We start from the raw sequence: 16,823 nt of genomic DNA, 5'->3' as shown, positions 1-16,823 counted from the left end.
GGGCTTGGTTCCAGGCAACATTAATGTTCCATTAAACCAGACACTGGCAGGGACAAACGCTCACACACAATTACAATTATACACTCACCACTCCTCTGGCTATTTTTACCCACTGTTCATCTGGTAGCTTTGGCAGATTGATAGCATAATAATGATTCAACATTTGTTTTATGTGTAAGCAGCTTTAATTGAAGTGAACTCTCCTTACAGCACCGGCCAAGTCACCTGTGTTCTTATATATGGGGAGATACATCTTAGAGCACAAAAAGTAATAAAGTAACACAGAAAAATGGAGATAGCTGTTTTTACAGATGAACTATTCCTGCACACATGCAAACAGGAGGTCTTCCCCCCCTCTGGATGATGCTGATGCATGAGCAGCCGGCGCTGTTGTGCACCATCATTTGTTTTAGCTCACCTTGTTTTCGGCTTATTTCATTCACTTAAATGTGTTCGAGAGGCCTCTCTGGGAGGGAGTGCAATTATACAAAATCTAAAACTCATCCTTGGAGATCAGTAACATTGATTAATTTAAATTTGTCTTCTGCTAATGTGAGCCCAGGTACTGGACATATTTGTATTATGCAATAACCTGTAAGTGAGACGAATGAGATGCTGGATGCACCGGGCACTGGGATTCTTTTTTACAATGTAAGCATCAGATTATTTCATTTGAAACTTGTGTGTGTGTGTGTGTGTGTGTGTGTGTGTGTGTGTGTGTGTGTGTGTGTGTGTGTGTGTGTATGTGGGTGTGTGTGTGTGTGTGATAACATTATTGTACAATAGGCAGTGAATCAGCAGGGACTGTGCATCTGGAGACAGAGGTGGACAGTGTGTTATTAAGATTGACATTCCCCGATAGGCTGCATGCTTCACTCACACACACACACACACACACACACACACACACACACACACACACACACACACACACACACACACACACACACACACACACACACACACACACACACACACACACACACACACACACACACACACACACACACACACACACACACACACACACACACACACACACACAGGGGGACTGGTGAGTCACCCGGCTCTGCAGGAGCAGTCCAAACCCAATCACCAACAGACCCAAATCACCCCCCCACCCCGCCCCCTAGAGACTCTGTCTGTCTTTTTTTTTTCTCTCTGTCTTATTAGCTGTCTTTCTCTCTCTCTCACTATCTTCTTTGCCTCTTGTTCGTTTCCTCCATCTCTTTCTCTCTCACGCATTTTCTCATTATATTCCCATTGCTGTTGCTTTTATATCTTTCAAAGCATCACCCTCCCTCCCTCCTTCCTCCCTCCCTCAAGCCCTTTCCATCTTTCCTCTGAACAGCTTTTAGCTATTTCTGTCACTCAATCTATTCCTAAGATTTATATTTATGGTTTTTTCATTACTTTTCCCCTCATATTTTTCTCCTCTTTGTTTAATGTGCAGCAATTTTCTCACATTGGTCGAACGTAAATAGACTTTGTGACTCTGCCTTCTGCCCTTCAGTCATTAGCAAGATATTAAAATGTCCCTTCTCCATCCCCTCCTCTCTGCTCTTCCTCTCTTCTCCTGCAGACAGACAGGTAGTCCGAAGGACAGGCAACTTTGGTCAAAACGTCTTCAAATATTGAATTGAGTTTAACTTTCTATCTATCGCACCAAAGGAACAGTCACCATGGTGACAGCAGGGGTTGGGCCTTCCCCATTTCGCATTTAAATGAATGAATGAATGAATGAATGAATGTTGCTCCTGAGAGAGGCTTGCCCGCCTGTGTGTGTGTGTGTGTGTGTGTGTGTGTGTGTGTGTGTTTGATAAAGAAACAAAAGTAGGAAAAGGGAAAAGAGGAACTGAATGAGATGTGTGTGTCTCATGGCGTGCCTGTTTATGTGTGTGTGCATTTTTGTGTGACAGACAGCGGGGTCAGAAGGAGGCAGGGAAAGAGAGGAATGTGAAAGGAGACAGTTTTGGTGTGTGTCTTCAGGCAAGTTGTGAGAGAAATCTTATTAAGCAGGGAATACCACTCCACAAGAAGAGCAATTAAGAGTGTTTTGATACTAATTCAAGCAGGACATCAACTTTTTTTTTAATAGAGCCTGCTCCGCGGTGTCAGCCGGTTTCTGTTGTCTATGTGTTGTCTTCAATCTTTCTGAGTTCATTTTACATAAACAAACACTACACCATCGTGGTGGGCTGATTCTTTACTTTGGATATTATTATGTGTGATATCAGCCGGTCACGCTGAGGCCCTCGAGAAAAGCAGATGGAAAGGGGGGTTTTTGTTGATGAAACTTCCATCTATGAATTAAAGTGTGGACAGGCCATTCATCAAACACCTCCGCAGCACACAGAAGTTGTTCAAAGATTGCTTGGCTGGGATTCTACTTGATAAAGGAGTGTGAGTTCTACAGTATAGCCATACAAATATTTGTTGTGTGTATATTTAAGACCCCTTTACTGGGAATATTCAAAACAGTGTTTTCATAAGCTAGTAAGGAGCTAATGTTAGCTTTATTAGCTATAGCTAGAGGATATTAACTAAGCAGATTTACTCAAGTACAGTCATTCAATACAATCTGAAGCCACTTTACTTGAGTATTCTCAATTCCTGCTACTTTATACTTCTACTGCACTACAATTCAGAAGCACATTGTATTTACACTGGTGTGATTTATACTCCTTTATTAGACTTAATTTATTCCTTAATCAAATGTCATGGATTTCATTACTATAAATAAAACAATAAGCTGAATCCTCAAAGTGATAAACACATCCATGCATGAATAATTATAATTTATAATATATATAAATGATAATTATATAATACGTAATATAATCATTTTGAAATGTTGTAGTAATTAGTACTTTTTGGTGTTTTAAAAAACATTTTGTTGCTAATACTTTTACTATATCACTTTATCACTATCAGTTGTAACAGAGTATTTCTACATTGTGGTTGTACGACTTTGACTTGTGTAAAAGTACCAAGTACTTTGTAAAACCGATAACATCTGCTCATGAAAGTTGCAGACAGGAAAATTAGAATCATACAAATATCTACATTTCTCTAAACTGAAAGATCTTTTCTTAAAAAAAATCTACTATATTCATTTTCAATATCTCTACAGTTAATTAATTCTTCATGTGATGGTGCAATAAACAGGATTGAAGTATGTTAATGACCACATGCGGGGGATCTCTCTACTGTGGAGCCTCTTTACTCTAACTGTATCTAAAGGAATGCATTTTTACTCAAAGACTTAGTGCTATTTCAGGGGGGTTTCATCACTCCAAGAGGGAAATTGAATGCTTGACATCATTTGTCATGATAAGGAAAGGATGGATTGAAAAATACTGAATAATGGCCCAAATCCTGAAGCTACTGGTCCAAGCACTGAGTCCATATTGGCCACAACAAATGAATGCACTTTTTCACCCTGTTATCTGCTCTTATCTCCATCTGTCTCGCCTTAATTGTAATTGTGCCTCCTCTCCTCATTTTGACATTCAGATGTGCCTGAGAGGAAAAGGCTGAGCCCGACACCTCTGCCTCGCCTTCAGAGCTCATGAATTCTCTCTTTTGTTCACTTCGAGTTACTGTATCTGTCACTTTAGACTCAACAACACACACTCTTGGCTTTTTCTTCTTCCGCTCAGTCTTCACTTCCACTTTATATTTCAGTCTGAATCTTTATCAGCTGCATTTCTGTGTGCCATCATTTATCCGCTCCTCTCTTCTCTTTTGTCTGTATTAGCATCAGTGTTCTCTCTCTGTCTCGCTCCATTCACATTGCATTCCACTGCTTTGTCCTTGGCTTTAACCAGATATGTCTACCGTATAGCCAGCATGGTCTCAGTGCTCAAACAGTGCCATGAAAAATGTTCATCCAAAGTAACATAGAATAAAACATAGACAGCAGTTAAGTTAAGAGGCACAATAATTAACAGCTGGAAAAAACACACAGATTATCCAAACTTACTATGAGAGATATTTGCTTTTTCCTACCACCCTTTCAAATAGTTACATGTAAAATGTGTGCAGTTTGAATCTGTGCTGAGCCATTGTGGCTGTGATTCTGTCTGCCTGACCTTCTCTCATCCTCTCTCTCTATCTCTCCCTCCTTCTCCCTCCTTTGTCTCTGCATTCTGGCTGCTCTCCCATATTTTGCCTGAACAAACACCTGAACCAGAAACATCCTCCCCTGCATATACACATCGCTCCCTGTGGTTCTCTGTTCCTCCCTCATTCCCTCCATATCCTCCGTCCTCCTCCTCCTAATCCCGATTGACTTTATCTCCTGACGTGTTGTTGCAGTGTTTGTAGCTGTTCCTTTGATTGTACTGCATTTATTAAGTATTATTTCTGATTTCACTTCACCTAAAAAAGGTCCTTGACACCCCTGCTGTGTCCTTTTCTTTTTTTCTCTGCCCCAAAACATGCCCATCTCCCACCACTGACTATTTTAAAAACACAGCTTTTTCTTTCAACTATCCTTATGTCCTGGCCGTACCTCCCCTGTCCTCTCCATCGCTCTTTCTCTGTGCGAATTTGTCATGCATTGTTGGCCTAGACAGGTCCACTTCTGTCCAAACTATACCCCTGATAAGCGGGTGAAAATTGATCTGTACATAGATGTTTGGACGTCCACCTGAGCATCTGTTAGAGCTTATGCAAGAACAAACAGTGAGAGAAAGGATGTGGGTACGTGTGCGCCCCTTGTCTGTGTCACTGCTTAAGCGTGTTTGCACGTTAATGCGTGGGTACTCAACAAAGGCCATGTGGTGTGTGTTCCTTTTTTTAAAGTGTGTGAGTCAGAGAGCTGTCTGTGTCTTTGCGCCTCAGGGATTGGGTTTGTATGGCTATTACTGCTCAGTCTTCATTAAGCCCTATCCAGCTGTGCAAGCATGTTTGTGTGTGTGTGTGTGTGTGTGCGCACGTTTTATCTTGTGAGCCTTAAGTGTGAGAGGGAGTTATATCCTCTTCTTCTATCCTTTACCGTACCCCCACCCTCTGTCCCCTCACATCCCTCCCTCGACCCATCAGCCTGAGTGGCTCCTCCTAGGCTATCATTAATTCCTACACCTGGCTCCCTCCTCATCTTCCACTATGAGAGCCATAATACCAGCCCTTTCTTCTGCCCTCCATCAAACAGTTAAAGTCACAAAGCCCAGACACACACACACACACACACACACACACACACACACACACACACACACACACACACACACACACACACACACACACACACACACACACACACACACACACACACACACACACACACACACACACACACACACACACACACACACACACACACACACACACACACACACACACACACACAGGCTAATTTTCTCTGCTGTGACGGAGGAAAAACCGATGGACTGGAGATTCAGCTTTTGTGAATTCACAATTTGTGTACATCATACAGCAGGCTAGACTATTCTCAATAAACATTCTAAACAAGGTGCAGTCACTCCTACAAATTATAAATGAATGGAACGGAAAAATAAACATGCAGAAACCAAACAGGGACAAACAGTGCACGGACTTCACCACACACTTACTGGACAAGAGGTTTGACTAGATTTACACCAAAATTAAATAAAAATAAATCCAATACTGTCTCATATCATGGTTCAGTCAAGTCTTTCGCTCTGTAACCACTATACAGACAGGTCTGGATTTAGAGCCACACTGACCCCTGCTGGCAAGACTGACAACAACAACACAGTGTAAGGGGTTCAGTTCAGTCCTGCTAGAACCATTGCTCTATGCAGCTCAGTAAGCAAATTGAAAAACTGCCAGAGGAACATTAGTGTGGCTCATTTAGAGGCAGCGACATGTTGTTGTTGAAAATAACACCGTGACAAAAGATGCAGTCGAGGTTTTCTATATGACTATAAATAGGGTATATATATACTTGTTTTTGTTACAGCTGGTCTAATGCTGATTTTTGAAACCAGCCTGGATGTGTATTTCTAAAGCACAGAGTAGAAGGGGTAAGGGGACATCGTTCAAAGCTGGATGAATTCATGATAGGAATGAGTGTGTGATGAAGATGATGAGGCACGTCTTTGTGCCAGGCCCGGGGTCTTTTCTGTACTTGTCCTTCTGCTTCATCTTGTCTGCTTCTCGGGTTGTGATCGCAATCAGTCTGATTTTCCATTCCGTCGCCGTTACTCTCTGCTTCTTACTGTCTTTCTGCAAGTTAACTCCGTCTCATTACTACTGTCTGTCTGCACATCACGTTTCCTGGATCCGTGGCTCAATGTGGGCAGCCGAGCAGAACTCACAGCCTCTAAGATCCCTGTGCTGCCGCTCAGCAGAGGAACTATATGCACAGCAGAGGATCAAAGCAAACGAGTACTCACAGCGGAAGTCCAATAACACCTTTTATGACCAGTGATTTTTTTGTATCTTTGGGTGATGGTTCAGCAGGTCATAAACATGGAAATTGCTCCCAGGGTTCCCATAACTCCAAGGTGATTGAATATGTAAGGATAAACATCTGATGCATTTAAATGAAACAACTGAGGCTGCAGGAATATAAAATAGAATTGTATTTTCTTGCATCTGGTATTCGACCCCATCTACTTGCATATGAACTGTAAGTGTGTTATACTACACAGTCTAAAATGTAACACTGTTTAAAGACTAAGCTTAGCGATGCTAGAGAGAAATGGCACAGTATGAAGGAGACATAAAGACCCCAGCGCGGGCAGGTGTATAACCACATTAAGGGAATGGGCAGGCAGACAGATGAATAGGCAAGCAGTAAGGCTCGGTAATGTCTGATAAGAAAACTGAATCACAATTACTACAAAGCTTTCCAAAACAACTAGAGACATACAAACGATGGCAATGCTCCCTGGTCATTTTGATCTGATGTTATTTGATCATTTAGTTTGGTTCTATTGTGGATGGGGAACTGAGATGAAAGACATACAACTGAACAAAATGAATCTTTATAAAAGGCAGTTCTTAGTCACAAAGCAGGCATCAGACTCCTGGTTTAATGGGAGGACTCTAAACCAAAAACAGCAAGCAAGTCAACAGCAAAAGGTTTATGCTTATGAGGAGACAGATGTTGACACCTGGAGGCAGTTGTTCATGGTTGGAAAGCCTGTTAATAAAACACTATCTGAGGACAAGAATTCAAGTCTCACTATTCTGCACTGACATCAAAAACATGTAATGTGAATTATGCAAATCAGCATGAACATCATGCTCCACTAAAGGTACAAGTTGGTTTGAATCTGTCCATCACTCTCATCTGATGCGGTGACTTCTTCCCTTAACAAACCCTAACATTTGAACCTAAACATATCAGAGTAAAGACGGCATTAACATACAGTCGCGTAAGACATTATAGCATTATAATTTCCTCTCTTTTTATTGTTTATAGATATGTCTTTGAGTTAATTATTATTATTTTGTTATTGTATTCTTTAAACTACTGACATTTTTTCTCTGTGTTGGAATTCAACAGACACTGGAAAGATTGCCATACATGTAGAGTGGTCTCTTCATTTTTTTCCGGAGCTGTATATGTTTCCAGCACAGAGAACAGTATATGACAACTTAAATACTGACTAACTTGTAAAGCAATGCTTTGCTCTATTGGATTGAACAGAAATTGTGTTATGTCATCTGTTTAAATCTGTAGATGTCTCCCTCTGAGAAGACTAATACTGATAAGCGACAGGGAGAGACCTCAGAGAGGGTTTTCAATTTGAGATGAATGACGATCAACAGACTTGCTGAAAGACTCTGTCAGCAGCCAGAAATGGAAAGCCTTCCTACATACATCAGACTATGACAGAAAGATCCATCATCACTGCATCTCATGTGAGAAACACAGGAACAAGGATAAGCTCAAATGAATGAAGAAGGGAGAGGCAGTGATATTCAGACTGATGTGTTGTGGGACATTTTGGATGGGTTTGTTTTTTTACATGCAGGTTGATATAAGACACAACAATTTGTCAGTAACAATGCAGCAGTTCAATTCATAGAACACACTTTGAATGTCTCATTACTGATGTTAAAGTTAAATTAAAGGAATATATTGAAGGCACTGCAGCCTATAGATACATAATGACTCCTCAGTTCAAATGTGAAATGGACTATTCGATTAAATGCAGTCCTTTAGCAGGTTGAGGTAATATAGGAGTTCTGGGAGCTATGAATACCCTATTTTCCCTTGGACTTGATATTGTTCTCTCAACTATGATGTAATATGGGAAGTGAACATTGTATAAAGATAGACTTGGAAAAAATGTGAACCTATTTAGGAAGGGTCCACTATGTGCTGAATGAGGTCTATGTGTTTAAATATGGAATCTTGCTGAGCTTTACAGAACTTCTCTTAGCATCTGACTGCGTTGAATGAGCCAGAGACATCCGGTCGTGGATACTGTCTCCATGGGGCTTACTGTGGCCTTGGCAATCGTTAACTTTCCTTTGACACTCGTCAGCAGTCAGCCCAGATGGTCGACTTTTTTCATTTGGTACAATGGGCTCCATCATATCGCTGTCAACGACTTTGGTGGCGTGTTAAATCCTGTTTCAGATCCGATGGAATTCACTGACTGTAGCCCAGCTCTTTAGTTCTCATGCTTCAGAGAAACTTTACCCAATAGTTTGGACTGGCATCAAAACTTTGACACAGCGTCCCGAAGCTCCTTTTGCTCTTTAGGTTCATTAACATCTATATTGATCTAAAATTAAATGGATTTCAAATCAATAGGCCAAGATTATTTGCTTCCTCATTACAGGATGTAAAGATGTTTTTAATCAAAGGCTAGGCATTTAACCGAATCAAAATTGATTCATTTTTTCCAAAGCTCAGACAGATTGACACTTTTTACGAACACTTCCCGTCTCTCTTATTATTATAAATACAGTTAGAAATGGTTGCTCCTTCATGTGGGAGTTACAGCAGAGTAGATCTATCTTCCAAAGTACAAGAAACAAAAAATGCTGCAGGGGGGGGGCGTGCTACATTTACTACCCATAACATGGTTAAAGCTGTGAGCTGGAAACACAACTCACCAGTATTCAATCACCGTATTGGAGCTGTTTAACCAATAGAATGATTGCCTTCATAAAGCGAGATTAAAGTTCGATCTCTGAGGATCCAATAATCCCGGCAAACAGTCTTAAAGGAGGACATCTGACTGTCTCTATTCACGTTGTATGGTCTTATCTCACAATTGCATTAGCAAGGAAACCAGATGAAGACCCTTTGGATATGATTGTATATCGATGGACTGTATATGATACATAATTAAAGTGAGGCCATCCTGCCGCCACACTGTGCTTCCCTTTTTAAGTTAATTACGATGTTTGTAAGATAGTTAATGATGATGGAGGCATGAGGATGTAAACACAACCACCATCTAATCACGCTGTCATACACATTTGCCAAAACACTCCGGCAGCCAGCCTATCGGGGGACTGCAGATGAAAATGAGCCTGTACAACTACATCTGCTACTTTTAAATGATGGACCCAAATGCTCATGTTAATGAATATGCACGTTTCCTTCTTAAATTAATGAATAACAACAACTCACGTGGTGAAGGCAGGGTTGTACTTGGCTCCCAGGTAGTACGAGTACAGGTTGAACATGCCGATCATGAAGGCCACAAACACCATAATGAAGATGACCATGAACTTGAAGATATCTTTGACCGTGCGCCCCAGTGAGATCTGCAGAGGGCCGAAGCTCTCGTTGGCGGGCAGGATGTAGGCGATGCGGGAGAAGCTCAGCACCACAGCGATGGCGTACAGGCCTTCTGAGATGATCTGGGGGTCTGAGGGGCGCCACTTGTTCCTGGCTGGAGGAGAAGAAAGAGAGAGCACAAGCGGCAGAGAAGCTGTGAATATTTCATCCGAACAAGCTACTCCATAATCCAACAAGGATGGTCGAGTAATTCTCAGATTTTGAGGGAAACTGGTTCCATTGGACAATAAAAGAGGTCCCCGGTTCAGATTTGATCTAGCTCACATTTCACACTAAATACCATCTGATTCATCAGGTATGGAAGAATAGCTTCAAAATGCATGTTGAAATTACATTTGCATTAGTGGATTTAGGATATAAATGTCTATCTGATATCAGAGTGAAACAATTGGTATGATTGGTTTCTATTATCCTGATACTGGATATGTACAAAGCATAGTTTTTGTAACGTCGGGATCTAAATGGGGCGGCAGTGGCTCAGTCAGTAGGGATTTGGTCTTGGGACCGAAGGGTCGCCGGTTCACGTCCCGATCGGACCAAAAAAAAATATATATATGGAGTGAGCTGGTAGCTGGAGAGGTGCCAGTTCTCCTCCTAGGTCACTGCCGAGGTGCCCTTGAGCAAGGCACCTAACCTCTATCTGCTCCCTTGGCGCCGGGTACCTGGCTGCCTCTCTGCTCTGCCACCTCTCCTCTGCATGTGGTTGTGTGTGCATGTATTTCCTCTGTGTTTGTGCATGTATATCCTCTGTGTGTTTAATGTGTGTCAACACAACAGAGTAGAGAAAGCAATTTCCCTGTAAGGGATTAATAAAAGCATGTCTTCTTCTTCTTCTTAAATGTTTCTAAAAGACGTTCTTAGAAAGCATAATCTGGATTTATAACAACATGTGCTTGGACGGAGGAAAAAGGACATTAATGACATGGATTAAGTGAGGATGGAAGAGGATGAGGGAGAAGGGAAGGCAAAGAAAAAGGATGAAGGGATGGTGTGCCACAGGAGAAGTACGATATAAAGAGAGGACAGGTATGGAAGCTAATGAGGAAGAGTCAGACATTTAAACGCAGAGGATAATTCAGCTAAAATTAGATACACTAAGGATAAATCAAGTAAGAACAGAGACAGAGAAAAATAAAGGACAAAAGAAGAACGGTTAAACTGTGACACTATAGGACAAGGAATACATTAATCTAACAAAATGTGTGCACAGTTCAGTGCATATAAAGGGAAGTATGCAGAACGGCTCAGCAGGCCGATGGACTAAAAACTGACACTCCAGTAATACAAATTGAAATCTATATTTGCTTATGTGTCATGACAGAGTCACACCACCAGATGACAGCACTGATGAAGGTTACCTTGGTGAGCTAATAAGAAGAGTACAGTTCAGTAACCTGCGGCAGATTTGGTTCTGGAAGTGAATTCAAAGTTTATGATATTTGTGAACTTTGAGTGTACAAAACAAAATATCACGAACATTTTTGAAAAAGAGGGTAGGGGATTCGAATCATTGAGGTCCTTATTTTGAATTACCTTATCAGATGACAGATACTCGCAAAACAATGATTCAAGAAACTCATAAAAGCTAACACATTTCATCATGTGGTGTCAAATTGGCCTTTTCCATGAAAAATGTATGATGATAAGAAGTGAGGGTTCACATTTTGAGGAGCAAAATATATTTTCTTTCAGATTAAAAAAAGATTTGTTCTGTTATTATGATTAGTGGCAGACACAAGATCTACAAAAACAAATCAAAACGGGCCATACAAGATAAATTGGTCAAATGAAAAATGAGCTGCCCAAAACCTTCCATCTTATTCCTGGAATAAATGCTGACCGTAAGTAAAGTAGGCGACTTCCTCGGGTAGAGACGCATTGCTGATGTCATCGTCTGGAACGTGCATGTCCACATACTGCTGGGCTTTGGACGCCTTCAGGAACGCCATGAAGCGTGCAGTGAAGGAAGCAACGAAGATGGACAACATCCCGAAGTCCAGAACGTTCCACAGGTGCATGATGTACTCTCTGGGCCCGTCAGTCCAGATCTCCTTGCATTCTGACCAAATCATACCTGAAGAACCACACAAATAAACACATGGATACATCGTGAAGAGATGGAAAATATGCGTAATAAAGATCAAAATAACATGGAGGCTTTAACAGGCACTCAACTGACACTCACACATGTGCACAGTTGTGGTCCACAAAGACTATAATTTATACCATTCATTCATCTCCACTTATAGCTCAGGTGCATCTCAACACTCACACACATTCCTCCTACGCAACCTCTGTCATTCTCTATTTGGAGCCAAAACAAGGAGAAAATTGCTTATTGAAAAGGCGCCCTGATCAGTATCATCTCTGTAGCAATTACTGGGCCTTCCAAGCATGCTGCTGGAATTACAATTCCCCAGTTCTACCTGCGCACACACGCACATGCACACACACATGCAAGAATTACCATGGACGGGCAGAAAATGATGCCATTGAACGTAAACAAATAAAAACAGAACCATATGTGCTCCAACATAAACAGACAACTCATATAATGATATTATGTGTGTGTGTGTGTGTGTGTGTGTGTGTGTGTTTGTGTAGATGAAAGGAAGAACATTAGCAGATGGGAGGCAGCTGAGGTCTGACAGATATTGCCATGGGCTATTTATCTGTTGAGTTTGTCTTTGTCTCTCTGTCACCGCTGTCTACTCTCTGCTTCATACACTCCACAACCCCCCCCCCCCTTGCTTTCATCCATCTGCCTCAAGAGCTCCCGCCTTTCTTCCTTTTTTTTGTGTAGTTATCCCATCCTCTTATATGTCCTCAGCCACTTCCGAATGTTCTCACTGCTTAAAGTGGCCTCAGTATGGACACTGCTTTTTCTGAACGGTGCTGCAACCAACTAGGGAATCACTGTTTTTAATCTGTTGAAGATATAAAAGAATGAATACAAAATAAATAATTATTATTAGCCTTGACTTTCATTCACTCAGTTGGTACAGTGCTGCATTCATCTGTAATTCTGCGTGATATCAAAGTTGAGCAAAAAAGGTTCACAGACCCTTTCCAGTGATTAATGGGGAAAGGTTGCATTGTAGCTTCTCCTTTGGATAACCTCGGTGGTAGAATCAATATAAACTTGCATCTGGATGAAGTTTATAAACATTGATTTGAAAGTAAATGTATAAAGAAAATCCACCAGGAAATGTAAAGCATTGACGCTACTGTATCAACGTTATTTCTTATCATGATGGAACATCTGCCTCGACAGTGGCTATGTTAAATCTATTTGCATATTAAACAACTGGAACTTTGAAGAACTTGAACACTACCATATTGGATAAGACGACTCACCCAAAACCCACTTCATGATCAACATCTCTGTCCAGGAGAACTGGGTGGTCTTGACCCTGAACACCTGTCGTGGGTGGTCTGTGATGGTCTCATTGGGCAGGTTCTTGACCCCCTCAAAACGGTCGGAGGCGTTTACAACCAGCAGACCCAAGAAGATGGTGAAGGACACAGCGTGAGCCACGAACTTCATGAAGGGGCTTCTCAGGATCTGACCAATCTGGAAGGGAGAAGATTGAGGGCATAAAAATAACATGCATGTTTCACTGTTTGTGTGATCGTGATAAAAGAAGGATAAAGAGATTAGTAATGTTTGTCTACGCATGCACTTTTTGTAGTTGTGAACATTCGGAGGCTGCACAACTAGCTGTCAAAAGTGGATTTGGTCACCAACAGCAGTGGTGTACAATGACAACACACATTATTATTATTAATATTTATTGTATATTATTGAGTTTCTTTGATTCCGCCATTACCACAACCTGTTTTCTTGTCAGGGAATCAGGCTGTTGAAACATCTTTGAGTTGATTCTTCTTTGAACAGTTAAAAAAAGTGACAATACTCAAGAGTAAAATTGCAGGCAAACAAAACATCTGTTTTTATTTACAGGGATAAATCAGCATTCATGGAAAGTTCCCAATATGGTGGTCCTCAGAGATAAATAGACAAAACTGAGCAGCATCACTTCACAACCATCTTAACAGGCAAACAGCAGCTGTTGAATCAGGAGAGTGAAAAATAATGCCAGGGTAACGAGATGCCAAACAATCAGCGGAGTTTGCACCATATGGGGAGAACGGAATGCGAGGTGGTCTGCACAAGGAGCAGGTACATATGCCACCACCCTTTTAATATAACAGAGAAATATGCCAAAACTCACAAATGCACACACAACCCCCTACACACACACACACACACACACACACACACACACAGCCAACCTCATACAGACATTTAACATGCCAACATTTGCTGCTCTCTAAACCTGCTGGGTTCAATATTAACTACCCACAGGATATCTCTACTCTCTGGGAGCACAGTGGCACTGAAAGTGTAATAGCATTCCACGTGGCACACACACACTCCTCAACCGTGGGGAAAAGAGGTCGTCTGGTGAATCTCAACGCTGCGACATCTCTAAACCTCCTCCTGCCACAGGGACGACTCTGCCTCTGTGCTGATAAGGACCATCCATTTCACGCCTCAGCTTAAACGAGATGGTCATCCTAGGTGAGGCCCACTGCTGTGTGAGAACTTTTTTTTATCTGTGTGATGGTGACAAAAGCTGATCTTCTCTCTTCCAACAAAACTGTGGCCACTGGAAGCAATGCACCGCCAGACTTAATACAAGAAGGAAGGTAAGAAATGAAATCTCACAAAGCCAGGATAGAGTTGCTGTGTCTTTTCTTCCTAACATCTTCCCACCTGGGAAAAGCAAGCCTGACTGTGTGCGGATAGATATCAGCTGTTAATAATTTATTATCTATATGAACCAAAACCATAATGTATGTCTTGTTTGTAATTAAATGACAATAGATCATTTGGGACATTTTCATAATTTTTTGAGTTTGTTATTTTGTCTGTGACTAAAAGAACTGACACAATATCCCATTAACCAATAAGGATTATTTACTTGCCATCCCATATACACAGGTACAGAATGGCAAAATTCCCATTGTGATGCTGTCTTTACATCATAATACATGGTATTTAGAGAACCCCTTTATTTAAATCAACTAAGATACACTTCAAACCGTAGACATGCTTACAGGAGCAGTTTGGGGTAAGGTATCTTGCCCAAGGACACACCGTCATGTCGACTGCGGGGGGGGGGGGGGGGGGGGGGGGGGACTGAACCACTGCCCCTGAGCCATAGCCATCTTCACTTCCAGACTTTTCTTTACAGATCTGCAGCAGACTGTAGCATCCATTACTCTTTTTATTGTGGTGGTGGCAGCAAGGCTTGGAGGTCAGCAGTCTCAACAAGCTATAAAGCAAGGTTGACTATGTTGGAAGGGAATAGTTTGTAGGGAGTGGCAGAGAGAAGGACGATTAAGTTAAATCCATCTCAGATAACATTTCTCACCCTCTCTACAATAAATTACGGCAGCTCTATGCAGGGAGAAGAATGAAGGACAAGCTCAATGACTAGGAGTTTTTCCTCATCGGAGTCCAGGGTCTGAGGGTGGATGATGCCATTTGCTGTGCAGATTATGAAGCCGCTTCTAGCAATTTATTAAAACGAAGTCAATAGCTTGTATGCATTAACTTTTTCTGCCAAGTCGAAACAGATAATGCTACGTTACAGCAAAGAAACTACACATTTTAAAATGTGGTCACACACATCTTCAATCCACCAGCAAATAACACCTGTATAATCACCCAGTTTCACAGTGTGTCTCAGTCGATAATTCAGTATTCTGCTAAATGTTACATATTGTCACAATCTCCTCCTTTTGTTCCTGAGTGATGGTGTCCAAAAAATATGGTTTTAGAACATTTTGATGTCTCAGCGAAGTTGATCACTCAATCATTTCATCCTGAGAGACATCAAAATGAAATGTTGTCTTAATAAGCATATGCATTATCCCTTTTTTACTGGGACTTCTTTCTGTTCCTTTCCATCTATTTTCATTTCTTTCCCTTTTTTTGCGCAAATTAAATGGATGACAGACTGCAAAACAGGATTTAAAGAGGATGGATCAGTGTGAGAACAGCATGTGGCATTTAGAAATCTTCTGATTGACTATTATTGAATCAAATTCACCAATTGTCAAATTGATTGTGATAGCGAGTGTGGTTACCATAAATAAAGACCTGGTGTGTCCTAAAAGTTCGACCACATTCCCCATCATTTCTGCATTGTGAGTTTAGTATGTTTTTATTTAATACACTTGATTCACATACATCTGCAATGTCTCACTCTAAATCTGTGACTTAGACAAACAGACATAAGATAGACTAAACGCGGCAAAAACATACCCTTCTTGGCAGAAGTGAATATGAAAGCTGATTACTATCAGTAGCCCTACACTGTATAGCAGAGCTGGATTGTTAACCAAAACATTCAGAACAGGTTTCCCCTTCCTCTGCATTAGTCTATCCCTTAAGGACATTGTCTTAGTTCAAAACTAGAAATAATTGCTTATCCAGGTGGCATTAACTGATTTAGATTTTTTGAATGAAGTAAAGGTAGTGACACCACATTGTAAAAATACTTAGTTAGAAGTAAAAGTGGTTTTAGTGTGGCACATTAACAAACATTTAGACAATTAAAAGCAAAAGCACTCTTTATGCAGAGTGGACCCTGTGTGTTGTATTTTTAAATATCATAGGTTAGTTACGACTGATACAAGTTAAGCATCATAATCATTTAGTAGCTTGAGATGGTGGACCAAATGCACACCATCTAATATACTGTTTTGATGATCAATCAATAATAAAATATACGTTTTGCTGTGGGTATCATAACCACTGATGCCTCATCAGGGCTGTTTGACCAGCATCTCCGTCAGATCTCTATGGATTTGATCCTCATTCTTGGAGCATAGAGTTTGATTAAACACGTCCTTCACTCACAGCTTCACCGACTGCACCCTGACTAGAAGGCTAATCAGCCCCAGCAATTAAACACCTGTGTGCGTGTATAGAGCACTCATTTTGAAAAGTAACTACTAACTACAGCTGTATCGTATTAAACATAGT

At 41.1% G+C, this 16,823-nt stretch overlaps 1 protein-coding gene across 1 annotated transcript in view; it reads right to left on the bottom strand.

Annotated features, from left to right (window-relative positions):
- trpc7b (transient receptor potential cation channel, subfamily C, member 7b) overlaps nucleotides 1–16,823 on the bottom strand; it is a 47,536-nt gene that overhangs the window by 10,244 nt on the left and 20,469 nt on the right. The window contains 3 exon segments of the mRNA XM_063875901.1: nucleotides 9,593–9,857; nucleotides 11,604–11,837; nucleotides 13,121–13,337. Coding sequence (XP_063731971.1) covers nucleotides 9,593–9,857; nucleotides 11,604–11,837; nucleotides 13,121–13,337 — 716 coding nt within the window.

The sequence above is a fragment of the Eleginops maclovinus genome, chromosome 23, assembly GCF_036324505.1.
Source record: "Eleginops maclovinus isolate JMC-PN-2008 ecotype Puerto Natales chromosome 23, JC_Emac_rtc_rv5, whole genome shotgun sequence".
Lineage (NCBI taxonomy): Eukaryota > Metazoa > Chordata > Actinopteri > Perciformes > Eleginopidae > Eleginops > Eleginops maclovinus.
The sequence above is the reverse complement of the archived record's forward strand: the minus strand, read 5'-3'. Positions and strand labels throughout refer to the sequence as shown.